The sequence below is a fragment of the Hemitrygon akajei genome, chromosome 9, assembly GCF_048418815.1.
Source record: "Hemitrygon akajei chromosome 9, sHemAka1.3, whole genome shotgun sequence".
In the NCBI taxonomy this organism is placed as follows: Eukaryota; Metazoa; Chordata; class Chondrichthyes; order Myliobatiformes; family Dasyatidae; genus Hemitrygon; species Hemitrygon akajei.
In genome coordinates this window covers 163,656,088-163,670,144 of record NC_133132.1, presented here as the reverse complement: position 1 = coordinate 163,670,144, position 14,057 = coordinate 163,656,088, and the positions used below count along the sequence as shown (strand labels likewise).

At 45.5% G+C, this 14,057-nt stretch overlaps 1 protein-coding gene and 1 long non-coding RNA gene across 2 annotated transcripts; one reads left to right on the top strand and one right to left on the bottom strand.

Moving 5' to 3' along the window:
- Positions 1–585: 585 nt before the first annotated feature.
- Positions 586–5,273, bottom strand: marcksa (myristoylated alanine-rich protein kinase C substrate a). Its single transcript, XM_073057416.1, has 2 exons — positions 4,089–5,273; positions 586–2,628 (listed from the first exon to the last, which is right to left on the bottom strand). Exons 1-2 carry the CDS (start codon positions 4,185–4,187, stop codon positions 1,687–1,689), a joined length of 1,041 nt encoding a protein of 346 aa, XP_072913517.1. The 5' UTR covers positions 4,188–5,273; the 3' UTR covers positions 586–1,686.
- Positions 4,693–6,659, top strand: LOC140733712 (uncharacterized). Its single transcript, XR_012100336.1, has 2 exons — positions 4,693–4,784; positions 5,273–6,659. It is a non-coding gene; the product is annotated as an uncharacterized lncRNA (long non-coding RNA).
- Positions 6,660–14,057: the final 7,398 nt, after the last annotated feature.

The following is a 14,057-nucleotide window of genomic DNA, read 5'->3' as shown; positions in this document are numbered from 1 at the left end:
TTGTAAAGTTAGCTCTAGCATGGGTAGCATCCAAGACACCTGCAAGGAGTAGTGCCCATCATTTAAGGGCCCCCACCACCCAATATGTCTCATTGTTACCAACAGGAAGGAGGTACAGAATCCTGAAGCACATACTCAGTGATTCAAGAACAGCTTCTTCCCTTCTGCCATCCAATTTCTGAATGGACATTGAACACATGAACACTACTTCACTACTTTTTTTTAAAAGTCTATTTTTGTACTGCTCATCTTAACTATTTGATATACTTACTGAAAGTGGGGGGGGGGGGGGAGAAGAGGAGGAGTACAAGATGGAGCATATGGTCGAAAGTCAGAGGGGGAAGCAATGGGAGAGGACCTAACTGAGCTCCCAAACTTCAAGGTAGGCACAGCTCAGAATCTGTTCAAGCAAATGAGGCAGACACTTTAAGCATCCCACATTTTCTACCCTCTGTTATCACCTTCCTCCTGAGCACATCAGCCCCAACAGAGCAGACTACCATTTCAAGTATAGCCGCGAACCATGCGTCTTTCTAAACTGCACAAAGTCAACAGAACTTTCAAATTAAAAAAAAAACACTGAAGTTGAAACTTTATTCACATTTATTTTTGCTTTTAGTGTGCTCACGGAAAATTAGAACACCTTAAGCAGAGAAGTTTAATAGCAATTTTGTAAGCAAAGTTACATTCCATTTCTAAGTCAAATTGGTCAAACTTTCTCCAGTATTTACAAAAAACCATGATAGACAAGATGCTACACGAAACGCATTGCATCTGAAGAGTTTTCCCAATTGTCAAAGACGACTGAAAAAGAAGCATTGACTGCTGTAACCAAACATACAACAGTATATAAACAGCAACCATTCCACTTATCACAGCTTTTCATTTAAAATTGTTTTTAAAAGATCTTCCAAGATGACTGCAATTTTACAAAATGGGGCAGGGTGAAGAGTTGCAAACTTCATGTGCTTCTTGATATTAAGTTTTCATTTATACATAATCACAGTTAAAAACACCCTGCTGTAATACATAATTACACTTTCAAGGTCATGAACCAGCAATAAACAATAACGCCTATACAACTTTTTTTTCTTCTACTTATCACGTTGACTTGTACAGCTAAAAATGAGATAAGTGAAAAGTTTCTATGATTTAAATGTATTACTAAAACTATTGATCTTGATATGGAATTCCTTGTTTTCTTGTATTAGATTTAGTGTTGTAAACTGAATGGTATAACTTTTATGAGATGTGATTTTTGTTTAAAAGACTAATCCTTTACATCATTAGTTTCTGGCACATTTGCTTGGCAACTACACCGCTGCATTGTGGTTTTAATATTACTTCATTTACACTGCACCCAGGATTGACCCACCCAGATTATCCACACCATTGGACGTGTCCATATAATTGACCAAAAAAAATTAAACTTGTATAAAATGCAAAATATGCAAAAACAGTAATACTGATGCAAAAAAAAAATTGACAGAGCGAGGTTTGGGACTCATCTCTGCCTGTTGGAATGGTGGTAACAGAATTAATGCGCTGGGATTTTTTTTAAAAATTAAAAAAGCCTTTTTTTTAAAATCCCTGGTCAGACAGTTCTCCAAACCAGTACCTGGCACCACTCCAACAAACAAACATGGAAAAAAGGTCCATTTTGATAATCACTCCAGTTTTGGGCTCTTATTGGTTTTGCTCTGCCGACTCGGTAGCTGGTGCTGGACTGGACTCGGAGGGTGCTTCCTGTGGCACAGCTGGCTCTGGTGCTGCGGGCTCTGCTACTGCTGCTGCGGGTACGGCCGCCGCTGCAGCGTCTTGCTCGGCTGTGGGCGCCTCAGCAGCGGGGGCTGGGTTAGACGAGGCCGCCTCTGCCGTAGGTCTCTCTTCACTGGCTTTGGGCTCCTCTGGAGCTTTGGCTTCCTGTACGTCCACCCTTTCGGGAGCCTTCTCCTCAGGCTCAGCCTCCGGCGAGGCAGCGCTCTCCTCTTTCTTGGCTTCGGCTGGCGCCGCAGGGGCAGAGGAAGCGGCGGCGGCGGCGGGGGCGTCTCCAGCCGGGGTGGATTTGCTCTCCTCGGCGCTGCCGGCTTCTGCGGCTGCACCCAGCTCTTTCTCGGCTTCGGCCGGGGCTGCTGCCGCTGGGGCGGCGGCGGTGGCTGCTGCTGCAGCTTCGCCTTCGCCGCTCTCGCCCGTTTCCTTCTTGGCTTTCTTAAAGGAGAAGCCGCTCAACTTGAAGGACTTCTTGAAAGAGAAGCGTTTCTTCTTCTTTTTTGGGGTCTCACTGTTGGTCGGGCTGGCGGCCGTGGCCGCTGCCCCTCCTTCCTCGCCTTTGGCCGGAGCCTCGCCCTCTGCTGGGGTGGTGGCAGTGCCACCCTCGGCTGTGGCCGCCGCCCCCTCCCCACTCTGCTCCTGGGGTTTGGCGGCTGGGGTGCTGCTGCTGCCCGCCTCTGCAGCCGCCTCGCCGCCCTCCTCCTTCGGCTGCGGCTGCTGCTCCTTGTTCTCCTCGGCCGGGGTGGCTCCATTCGCCTGCACTTCCTCCTTTTCGACGGGCTCCTCGGAGGCGGAGGGGGCGGCGGCTGCCGCCGCCGGGGAGGCGTCTCCGTTCACCTTCACATGCCCGTTCTCTTGCTGATCGCAGAAAGCGAGAGGGGAAGAAAGAAACAACAAAATGGTGGGTTATTAAACACCCAGGAGAGAGGCGACATTGTACACAAAATGGCCCGGCACTGCTTACGTATTGTACTGTGGAGGAGGAGGGTTGGGGCTTTGTTTCTGCAGCCGAGGCGGCATGTGAAACGGGCACGGCGTGGAAACGGCTGCAAGGTCATGGACACAACACCTGGGAGTACCTCAACACCTCTGTTCCCAGCGGCTACACACAATAAACCCTCCGTTGGAAAGTTACAGAATCAGGATCTGACGATAACGGTTATCGCTGAAGTAGGACGAAGGGAGAAACGACCTTCGCTCTCAACTCCTCTCCCCCCCCCCACCCCCCACAAGCTAGTTCATTTTGCATTAAAGGTAGCAAATGGTATTACACGCCCATTCAAACACAATAATGCATGGTTATGGGCAATATTGAACATTTTCTTATTTTAATAATACACGATCGTGCCCCCTCCTGGACAAGGCAACTGGAAAGAGGCGATCGGGGATGGTGGTGGGGGGCAGAGAGGACTTTTGTCCAAGTGTTCCCATTAGGTGCTAACGTGCAGCGATGCCATCTGCCCGTGTTTGAGGATGAAGGGGAAAGAGGCGCTAGGAGGCGCCCCCGACCGCGACGTTGCAGCCGCGAGTCACTCGCTGATACAGGCGCCTCTCGCAGGCAGTTTAAGCACAGCCACCGTGACGCGCCAACCGAGACTCACTCACACATAGAACCAAAGGTGGGGAGAAAAAATACCGAATCCAAGCTTCAGCTTAACGGAGCCAATGACTCCGATTCCTGGTACCGTTCCTCCTATAGATATATACGGAACAGCGTGATCCCACTGTCACAATGTACGGTGACAGAATCACACCAGCCAGTTGGGGGGGGGGGGGGGGAAGAGAGAGGGGAGATTAATTTTAAACTCTACTCGGAAAGGTGTTCCACAAATTTCACTGCCAAGTCCACCAACTTCTCACCGAAAATACAACTAACCGTATCACCGATCACGCAAGACCAACTCCAACCATAGCCGGGCTGCAACTGTTCTGGACATGTGAAGGATTCTCACAGCAAAACCCAGGTCGAAGAAACACTTCGTTCTATCAACCCTCAACCACACGAGGCCAGATACTTTAGCCTCATTTTGCACTTTAACATACGTTTTCCGCAATTTAAGACATTCATAATTCTGGTGTTAACGTTTCTCATACGGCGGGGGTGGTCCTTTCCCCTACCACTTCGTTCAACAATATTACCAAACGATAAAAATCGTGGAGTAAAAGGGTTTGATCGAGCCCTAGATATCACACTCGCCTTTATGCAACAATTTCTTCTGTTACTACTAAGTTGCGGAGGGGGGGAGGAGGAAGAAGAGCACCCAGGACATCAAAATAATCAAAGGAAAATCTAAATCTATTGTAAAAAGCATACAAACCTGTCCGTTGGTTTTAGAAGGTGATCCGGCGGCAGCTTCCCCGGCTTTTTCAGCCACAGTTTCACGATTTGCAGCGTTCTTGGAGAATTGGGCTCCCATGTTCGTACAACAAAGAAACTCCCAGCCAGCGAAAGAAAGAAAGCGAACAAAGACGCCTGGCTTTTCAATGCTACACACACACACACGCACACACACACACTCACACACGCACACACACACACACACACACACACGGGGACGGTCAGACAGAAGGAGGAGTGGAGGGGGGGGAAAGCCGGATCACACCCCTAGGAAAAAAAAGTTTAAGTTCTCTGCAATCAAACCTTATGCAGAGCCGCAGGAAAAAGGGGGACGAAAGGGGCCACGTTGCAATGGTAATAAAAAATCCTAGATTTGTAGCGTTTGCTTTTCGACAAGGGGGCAAAATGGAGAAATCTCCCTGAGCGCTAATAACATGCAGAGAGTCCAACGCCCAAATGCATAGATGAATGGGGTACTTAGCAATGACGCCAACCGAATCCAGGCACCTCCAATCACAGCCTTTCGAATCTAGCGCTTCGCCAATCGCAGACTACGAGGGAGGGGCTTAAAAATGTAGCAAACAATCAAGAATATTTTCTCGCCAAATATATCGCTGAAAAGGTGCAGGGAAAATCTGGGAATTCTTACTGGTCACATTGGTTTGTACTAGATTTGGTATGAGATGCAAACACATTATGTGTGTGTGTGTATATATATATTTACAATTGTGACATGTTAAACAGGTTTAAAGTGCTTCCCCTGTCTTGGATTAAATGGCTTCACACAGCTAATTGGGTTTCAATCAAGGATGGTAATTTCTGATGCTGGCGATTTGCGATCTAGTTTACTGATCATAGTGCAAAGAAACAAAATGCCCGGAAGAAATACACACAGGGACAAAAGCATTTCTATTCGCCTCATCGAGAAACTTGTTCAAACATTTGGATTACCATTCCTGCTTCTAATAGCTAACAAAATAGCCGCCGCCAACGAAAATGTTTATCAAATGGCGTCTCTCCCTTGAATGTGTTTTATGCTGGCGATAGGGAAACGCGCTTCGTTACTATGATATAATTGGCTGCATCTCCTGTGTGGACCCTTGAAATGGGAAGAATAAGATTTTTTTCTACCCCTTTTCTCTCTGTCTGTCTCGCTCTCTGTAGAAGTGAATGGGAGAGAAAAGGTTCAACTTTGGATTCTTGCCGATGAAGAAGGAGTACGTGAAGTGATTTGTTAAACGAGCTTCTCCACCGGTGGCGTTGGGCTGCAAGCGACTGGATCTGCCATCGCGACGGTCCCGGGAGTTTGCTCTGCTGGTCGACTGTCTGTGCTGTCCGGAGATCACGCATCTTTCGTAGCTTAAACAAATTACTTCGCATTGACGCATGGATAAATTATTGATTGATATCCTCCTGTCCCCCCTCAGCCGTCGGGCTGCTCTGCACAGGATCCTGCCGCTGGGTGCTAGGAGGTGACTCTCTCTGATGTGGGTGATGTCTCTCGGATCGACCAAGGTGCCTGTACCAACGGGCATTTCAATCCCGTTTGCTCGCCCCTCACCCCCCACCCCCCACACACAAGCACACACGATGGGAGTCTGGTTTAACGTGAATCCAAAGCGCCTAGCCCGATTCCACAGGAATAGAACTGCTGGTTGCCATGACAACTACCTTCAACCCAAGGATGACCCAAAGAGAAGGAACGAAGTGGATAAAACCCTAAAAGAAAATCAGCCTCAGATCACACCCAGGGCCGGCACAAAGAGAGCTAAACGGTTTTGTGTATGCTGAAGTGACATTGATTGGATCAGGACACATGGCTTGGACTGTGAACGATTGTAACTGCAAGCGCTTCTGCAGAAACAGCAGTCCAAGGTTCTGCCCCCACCCTTCCCGCCTTTCTCCCAACCCCCCACCCCACCCTCACCGCCTTCAGCCCCACTGTAAAGGGTTAAAGTAGGATACAACACACAATCCAGGTGAAGGTAGAAAAGAAGCTGCCACCGGATTTCTCTCTGGAGAAATGATCTAATCAATACTTGGTCCAACAAACCACGTCAAAACAAGGCGTCGAAAAATAGTGCACCACTGTTGTTTAGTAATGACTGCGAAATGAATATATATGTGGCAAAGAAGCGAGGGATACTTGATAGTAAATGAAGAGAGTTTGTGTTTATACAACCTTCCGAGTTAATTTGATTTAAATTTTGACAAAAGAACAATGTCAGTATATGGAGAGCAGTTCTAAATGCGTTTTGACATATGTATATGTAGTGAGAATTGTATTAGGTGAAATAAAAAATGTAGCGTGCATTCAATTATGTTTTGCTATTTAATGTAAACTTCACGTAGATGTTCTAATGACCTCCCGCTCCCAAATGTATTTAGATAGAAACAGTCTTGCTTAATCAAAATACTGTTATGTTCATACAAGTGAAAACACTAGCCTAAAATTTGATATCACTTTAACATGAATATCAGATGGATTTCAGGCCAAAAGTCACACTAAAATAAAAGCCCCCACCTCTGCCTGTAAGGGGTTTGTACATTATTCTCGTGACCGCGTGGATTTGTTTTGGGCCGCTCTGGTTTCCACACACAGTCCAAAGAATCGGAATCATGTTTAATATCACCGGCATATGTCGTGAAATTTGTCGTTTTGTGGCAGCAGTCCAATGTTATAGCACTACAGAAAAAAAACGAATTACAGAAAGTACATATAAAAAGTAGTTAAATTAAATAAGAAGAGCAAAAACAAATAGTTAGTGTTCACGGGTTCAATGTCCATTCAGAAATCGCAAGGCAGAGGGGAAGAAGCTGTTCCTAAGTCACCGAGTGTGTGTGTGTGCCTTCAGGCTTCTGTAACTCCTTCCTGGTGGTAACAATGAGAACACTGTGATGGGGTTCCTTAATGATGGATGCCACCTTTCTGAGGCATCATTCCTTGAAGATGTCCTGGATACTACGGAGGTCAGTGCCCATGATGGAGCCGACTAGTTTTACAACTCCCTGCAGTTTATTTCAACCCTGCGCAGTAGCCCCACAACCCCCCCCCCTCCGCCCCGTTCCGCCCCGCCCAATACCAGACAGTGATGCAGCCAGTTAGAATGCTCTCCACGGCACATCAGTAGAAACTTGCGAATGTTTTTGGTGACAAACCAAATCTCCTCACACTCCGAAAGAAATATAACCGCTGTCTTGCCATATTTCATTAGGAATTTGAGGAGATTTGGAAGCTGTCTTGTTTATCAAAGATATTCGTACAAATGAAAACAGTAGGCTAAAACTTGATGTCAATTTAACTTGAGTATCAGAGGGATTTCAGGTGAATAGTCAAGTCAAAATTAAAATAACTTTAAAAATGACAAGACTATAATTTAAAACATTTGAAGCATTGAGGCAAACCTGCTTACACTAGCATTATTTGGTAATCAGCTGTACATCTCCCCAAAGGATAGGTTGCAAAGTCTGGGCTGGTTTCAGTTTACTTAAAACCTGGTATTATTACTAATTTTATTATTCTTTCAGCTGGAGCATTGTTTCATATTTCATAATAAGTAAAATTGTGCTTTATTGCATACAATTCAGTTTTAAATAAGTATTTTGGGAGCTATATTCTATTTACAATTAGTCCCACTGGTTTATAGTGTCTGAGTGTGTCTATTTCCATTTTTATTGTGTTTGGTTTGAGTTTTTATTCCTGTTTTGGGGTTTCTGTAACTTTCCGGTGAAAACAGCTATTAGTGATCCTGCTCTTTTACAACTTCTGCAACTTGGCTTCTTTTATGTTTTAAGAGTAGCACACACAAAATGCTGGAAGAACTCAGCAGGTCAGACAACATTTATGTAAACGGTTAAACAGTCGAGATTTCAGGCCAAGATCCTACATCAGGACTGGACAGAAAGGAGGGAGAAGGCAGAATATGAAGGTGGGGGGAGGGCAAGTGGAGGTGATAGGTGGAAATGGTAATGGGCTGGAGAAGGATTATGATAGGAGTGGAGAGTGGACAATGGGAGATAGGGAAGGAGGAGGGGCATCAATGGGAGGTGACAGGCAGTTGAAAAGAAGAGAAAAGGTAAGGGGGAGCCAGGGTAGGGAATAAAAGAAGAGGGAAGGGGGAAGGTTCATGCCATCAGGTTGGAGGCTACCCAGCCTGAGAGTGGTCTCAGAGGAGACCATGGGTGGACATGTTGGAAAGGGAATGGGGAATTAAAATGGTTTGTCATCAGGAAATCTTGCTTGTTGTGGATGGAGCGTTTTACTTGACCAAGCAGTCCACCAATCCACATCAGGTGTCAGCGATGTAGAGGAGGCCACGTCCAGAGCACAGTAGCTGTCCCTAACAGACTTGCAGGTGAAGTGTTGCTCCACCTGGAAGGACTCTCTGGGACCCTGAATGGAGGTGAGTAGGTGGCTGTAGCATTTCTTCAGCTTGCAGGGATAAGTGCCAACAGGGAGATGAATTACAGAGAGTGATCCCTGTGGAAAGAGGAGAGTGAAGGGGGGAGATAAAGGTGTGTTTGGTGATAGGAATAAGTGCCAGAAGGAAGATTAGTAGGGAGCGATGAATGGACAAGTGAATCATGGAAAGTGTTTTAATGTAACTTACTAGTCAGTAACACAAGGAAAGACAAATATTTATTCATCACAATGTACTTTATTTTTAGTGATATTTTAGAAGGAAAAACTCGGGAGAGGACATTGCACCTGTGCTTTGAGGAAGCCATGTAGAATTTCTAAATCTGTTTAGGAGAGCAGAAGATAATGCAGTGCTGGAAGATCAGCCAAAAGGTCTGTGCTCAAGCCAGGTTGGGACTTAAATTCAGACTTTCTGTCTCAGAGATAAGGATGATCAAACTGAGATGTAGAGCTGATAAATTTGAAGAATAAGGCACAAAATACAATAAACACCATGCGTCACAAAACATAATAAACAGATAAGTTAATTCATACTTTATATATGGGTTTCAGCTATTGCAGATTTGAAAAAGGATAACACCATACCTCATTTACGGAAATATGGATGAGTCATTAATTTATTTCTACATATAGGGGACAAGTGTACATTTTAGAAACAGAATCAGAATCAGGTTTATTATCACCAGCGTATGCCGTGAAATTTGTTAACTTTGTGGTAGCAGTACAATGCAATACATGAGTGGGAGAAGTTAAAGTTAAAGTCTGTCCTGAGCCTTATTGGCTCATCAGGCTGGTGCTTATGCCGGTTTCCGTGGCGTGAAGCGACTGAGAGTACGAGACTCCCCCACGGATAGGACGCCAGTCTATCGCGAGGTTAACCCCCAGCATTTTGCCGGTAATTATTTTCAGCTGGGTGGACTGGAGCAGTGTGTGGTTAAGTGCCTTGTTCAAGGACAGAATATGCTGCCTCGGCTGGGGCTCAAACTCATGACCTTCAGATCGCTAGTCCAACGCCTTAACCATTTGGCCACATGCCACAGAGAGGAAGAAGCTGTTCCTGAATCACTGAGTGTGTGCCTTCAGGCTTCTGTATTTTCTGTAACAATGAGAAGAGGGCATCTCCTGGGGTGGGATTCCTTAATGATGGATACCACCTTCCTGAGGCACCGCTTCTTGAAGATGTATTGGATACTACAGAGGCTAGTGCGCATGATGGAGCTGACTAATTTTATAACTCTTATTGCAAATCCCCTTATTGTCTCTACTCTGAAAGGCAATGACTATCAGTTTACTTCATTTCATCTTCTATACCTTTCTAATCCTTGCCAGACTTTGTATGCCTCCAATGTTCCCAAGAAACTGTAGTTCTGGTCTACTCATTGTCCGCAAATCTAACTGCTCTTATCATCAATGGCCATAGCTTCAGGTGTTAAAAGATGAGATCTCAAGTTCCCTTCTTAAAATTCACTGCTTTCTCCACCACTTTCTCATTTGATGCTCCTTTAAAAACTATCTCCTAAAATAGGCTCTTGTCACTTGCCCTAATACCCTCTTACATGCTGACAGTGTTGGTGTTGAGAAACAATGTTTAGAAATTCTGTTTAAATGGAAAACATTGTTGTCCTGCTCATGGTAACACTAACTGATAAATTTATTTATACATATAGAGGCAGTAAAATGAGAAAATTACCAACCATCCAAAACCACACTGCACTATTAGAGTAGTCTTTCTGGAGAAACTGGATAGGTTGGGCTTGTTTCCCTTGGGGTGGAGAAGACTCGTGGGTGGTGTGGTGTGAAGGGGAGGGTACACATGGGTGTGCAAAACCAAGAGGAGTGTGCATGGGGTAAAGAGCAGTAACTACAACTACCACTAACTCGATTAACCATAACCACCACTAACTCTATTAACTATAGACACCACTAACTCTATAACCAGAACCACCACTAACTCTTTTAACCATTGCCACCACTAACTCTATTAACCATAACCACCACTAACTCTATTAACTATAGACACCACTAACTCTATAACCAGAACCACCACTATTTTAACCATTATCACCACTAACTCTATTAACCAGAGCTGCCACTACCTCTATTAACCATAACCACTATTAACTCTATGCCCATAATCACTGCCAACTCTTGCTCACACTCCATCAGAATACACAGATTACGGATCAGCCTCAGTAGTCCCCTGCGGGCCCACCGACAGACAATCCCTTAGGGGAACATTATACTCGACTGGAGTGATCACACTATTACTATGAAATTCTTTCCCCAAAGCAGAGGAGTCTCTAACCAGAAGGCATAAGTATTCGTGAGAAGTTAAGAGGTTTAGAGGTGATATAATAAACACCTTAGATTCTGCAGATGCTGGAAATCTAGAGCAACAAGCACAAACTGCTGGAGGAACTCAGCAGGTCAGGCTGCACCTTTGGAGAGAAATGAACAGTTGACGTTTTAGATCAAGACCCTTCATCAGGACTAGAAAGGAAGGGGGAAGAACCAAGAATAAGAAGGTACCTGGGAGTGGGAAGGAGTGCAAGCTGGCAGGTGATATGGGGGACCAGGTGGATGGGGGGGAGGGGGGTAATGAAGAGAGACGCTGATTGGTGGAAGAGGTAAAGGGCTGAAAAGAAGAAGAAGGACTCTGATGGGAGAAGAGAGTGGATCATGGCAGAAAGGCAAGGAGGGAAGTGGTAGGCAGGTGACCAGAAGGGAAGGGATGAGAGTGGATCCAGGATGGGGAATGGGAAAAGAGAGAAGAGGCAGGAGGAGAAATTAACGGAAGTATGAGAAATCAATGTTTGTGATATGAGGTTGGAAGCTACCCAGACAGAACGTGAGGTGGTTGGAGTCTGCTTCAGAGAGCGAGAGAGGCAGAGACTCTCACTTCATATCAAAAGTTAATAGACAAGCATTTAAGCCATTAAGGCATAAAAGGTTGTGAAGCAAATGATAATAAATGGGATTAGTATAGATGGGTGCTTGATGGTTGGCATGGTGAGAGTGTGCTTCTGGGCTGTAGGGCTCTATTTTCTTTCGTATTTGAATAATTTGTGAGATTCACGGATAGACCAGAGTTTCATGATACATCGATTCATGTGAATGATGACTGTCTTCTTAGGCAGTCCCTTGAAATGAAAATTATTTGTCACACGCACATCAAAATATGCAAAGAAATGCGCCATTTGCGTCAATGCCCAACATAGTCCGAGGATTAGGTTGGGGACAGCCCACAAGTGTCTCCATGTATCTGGCGCTAACATAGCAGATGCCTGCAACCTACCTACCTTAACTCAACCTTCGGATTGCGAGAGGAATCTCCTTAGAGACAGTGGCGGGAGTTGAACCCCAATTGGTTGCTGCGACCATACCATGAATAAATTCTCTCCACTGTAGGTCTGTGGGATCTAGGATGCCTAAGCAACCTCTTGGACCACCAGCATCCAGAGGAGGGGCAGGTGCTGTGTGGTGGAGTGATTTATCTTGCCGAGCACTCCTCTCACTGACTGCACTTGACCTTCCCCGGGTCCTGAAACGCTTCGTGCCTCATCTGCAGTGTGAACAGTCGTGGGTCAGGGGTTGTCATGAATCTGTGAGGATGTCACATTTGTTTAAAGCGATCTTAGGAACGCCGCTGAAGAGCTTCCCACCCCTGTTCTAGAAATCGCTTACCGTGACAGAACACGAAGCACAGTGTTTACTTAAAGGAACGCGATACGGATGATCGACTCGCCAACGAGAGATGATTGAGCCTGATCAGGACTGCAAGGCTGGGGACGCTGGGCAGGCTGAGGACCCTGACAGTCGTTTGCTTATCCTGTCAGTCATTTCGGAGGATTCAAAGAAAAAGTAATTGTGCTGCCTGCCCAGTACTTGTCGTAGGGTGCCCACCTCTTTCAAGCAAACGCGAGTAGTGCGATCGTCACTGCTCAATGAACCATAAGCTTAAGTTGGATGCCTTTTATTTCCCTCTCAGTCTTCAATCTGAATTGGGGGAAATGTTGGAATTTGTCATCTGTTGCTGCTCTCTGATTGGATACTCCCAGGATATGGGAAGTGGTTCCCACTGGTCACAGCCATAGATTGCTTTTTGTTGTGAGGTTGTTGTTGGGAATGGTGGTGGTGTCATTCATTAATCCAAGTCAAATTCATTGTCATACACATAAGTACCTGGTAGTGTGGTAGTTAGTGCAACATTATTACATCTCATGGCATTCTAGAGTTTGGAGTTCAATTCCGGCGCCACCCGAAAGGAGTTTGCACATTCGCCCTGTGACCTTGTGGGCTTCCTCTGGGCTCTTCATTCCTCCACAGATGTTAAATGTCATTGAAAATTTCCAGCATTCACAGTTTTAAAAAAAAAAATTCTGGCTTCCATATTCCTTACGATTTGCTCTGGTTAAAGATGAGGGTGTTGGAGAAGCAGAGGGATCGGGGGGGGGGGGGGGAAGTTGAGGGGTTAATAGTTAATGAGCTTAGTGGTTAGCGCAAATTGATGGTGGGAAAGGCGGATACAATAGGGTCTTTTAAGAGACTCATTGAGAGGTACATGGAGCTTAGAAAAACAGGGGGATATGCGGTAGGGTAATTCTGGGCAGTTTCTAGAGAAGTTTATATGGTCGGCCGAAGGGCCTGTAATGTGCTGTAGATGCTGAGTTGTATTACAGCTCAGGCGTACCGGAGTTCAAAGTTTAATTCCAGCACTGCCACAAGGAGTTCTTTCCCTGAACCCCATCGATTTCCTCCCAGTGCACTCGTTTCCTTTGATTTATTTATGTATTGAGATACAGTGCAGAATAGGCCTTTTCAGCCCTTTGAGCTGTGCTGGCCAGCAATTTCCACATTTAATCCTAGCCTAATCATGGGACAATTTACAATGAGCAATTAACCTCCCAACCGGTACATCTTTGAACTGTGGGATGAAACTGGAGCACCCAGAAGAAACCACATGGTAATGGGGAAAACGTACAAATTCCTTACAGGTGGTGACAGGAATTGAATCCAGGTTGCGTGTACTGTAACTTGTTGTTCTAAGCACTATGCCGCTGTACCGTCCCCCTCTGTGCAAAGATGCACCAGCTGGCAGGCTAATTGGTCATTGAAAATTGTCCTGTGATTAGGCATAGGTTAAATAGGTGGGTTGCTGGGCCTTGCAGCCCATTGGGCCAAAAGGGCCTGTTCCAAGCTGTATCTCTAAATAAATAAATGTATATGCACAGATGCAATAAAAAAATGTGTTCAACAGCCTTATAAGCAGCAATCAGAAGAAAAACATAGACATGTGTTTTACTGGAAAGAAATCAACTAGAACATGTGCTGGGGGCAGCCTGCAAATGTCACCCATAAGCATGCTATGCTTGCGCCAATATAGCATGCCTGCAAGCTGGTCAGAACACAGAACATAAAAAGCAACAAAACAACAAGTGCTCAATGCGCCCCTTACTTTCCTCCCTTCTGCCCCCACCCCCACATGCATGCAGACAGCCCTCCAACTCCAGGACAGGCCTCCAGTCTCCA

Excerpts from the sequence above, each read along its gene's own strand:
- marcksa (XM_073057416.1), bottom strand. The coding sequence starts at position 4,187 with ATGGGAGCCCAATTCTCCAAGAACGCTGCAAATCGTGAAACTGTGGCT. Across the intron at positions 2,629-4,088 it reads CTTCTAAAACCAACGGACAG|CAAGAGAACGGGCATGTGAA; the intron begins GTTTGTATGCTT and ends TTCTGCGATCAG.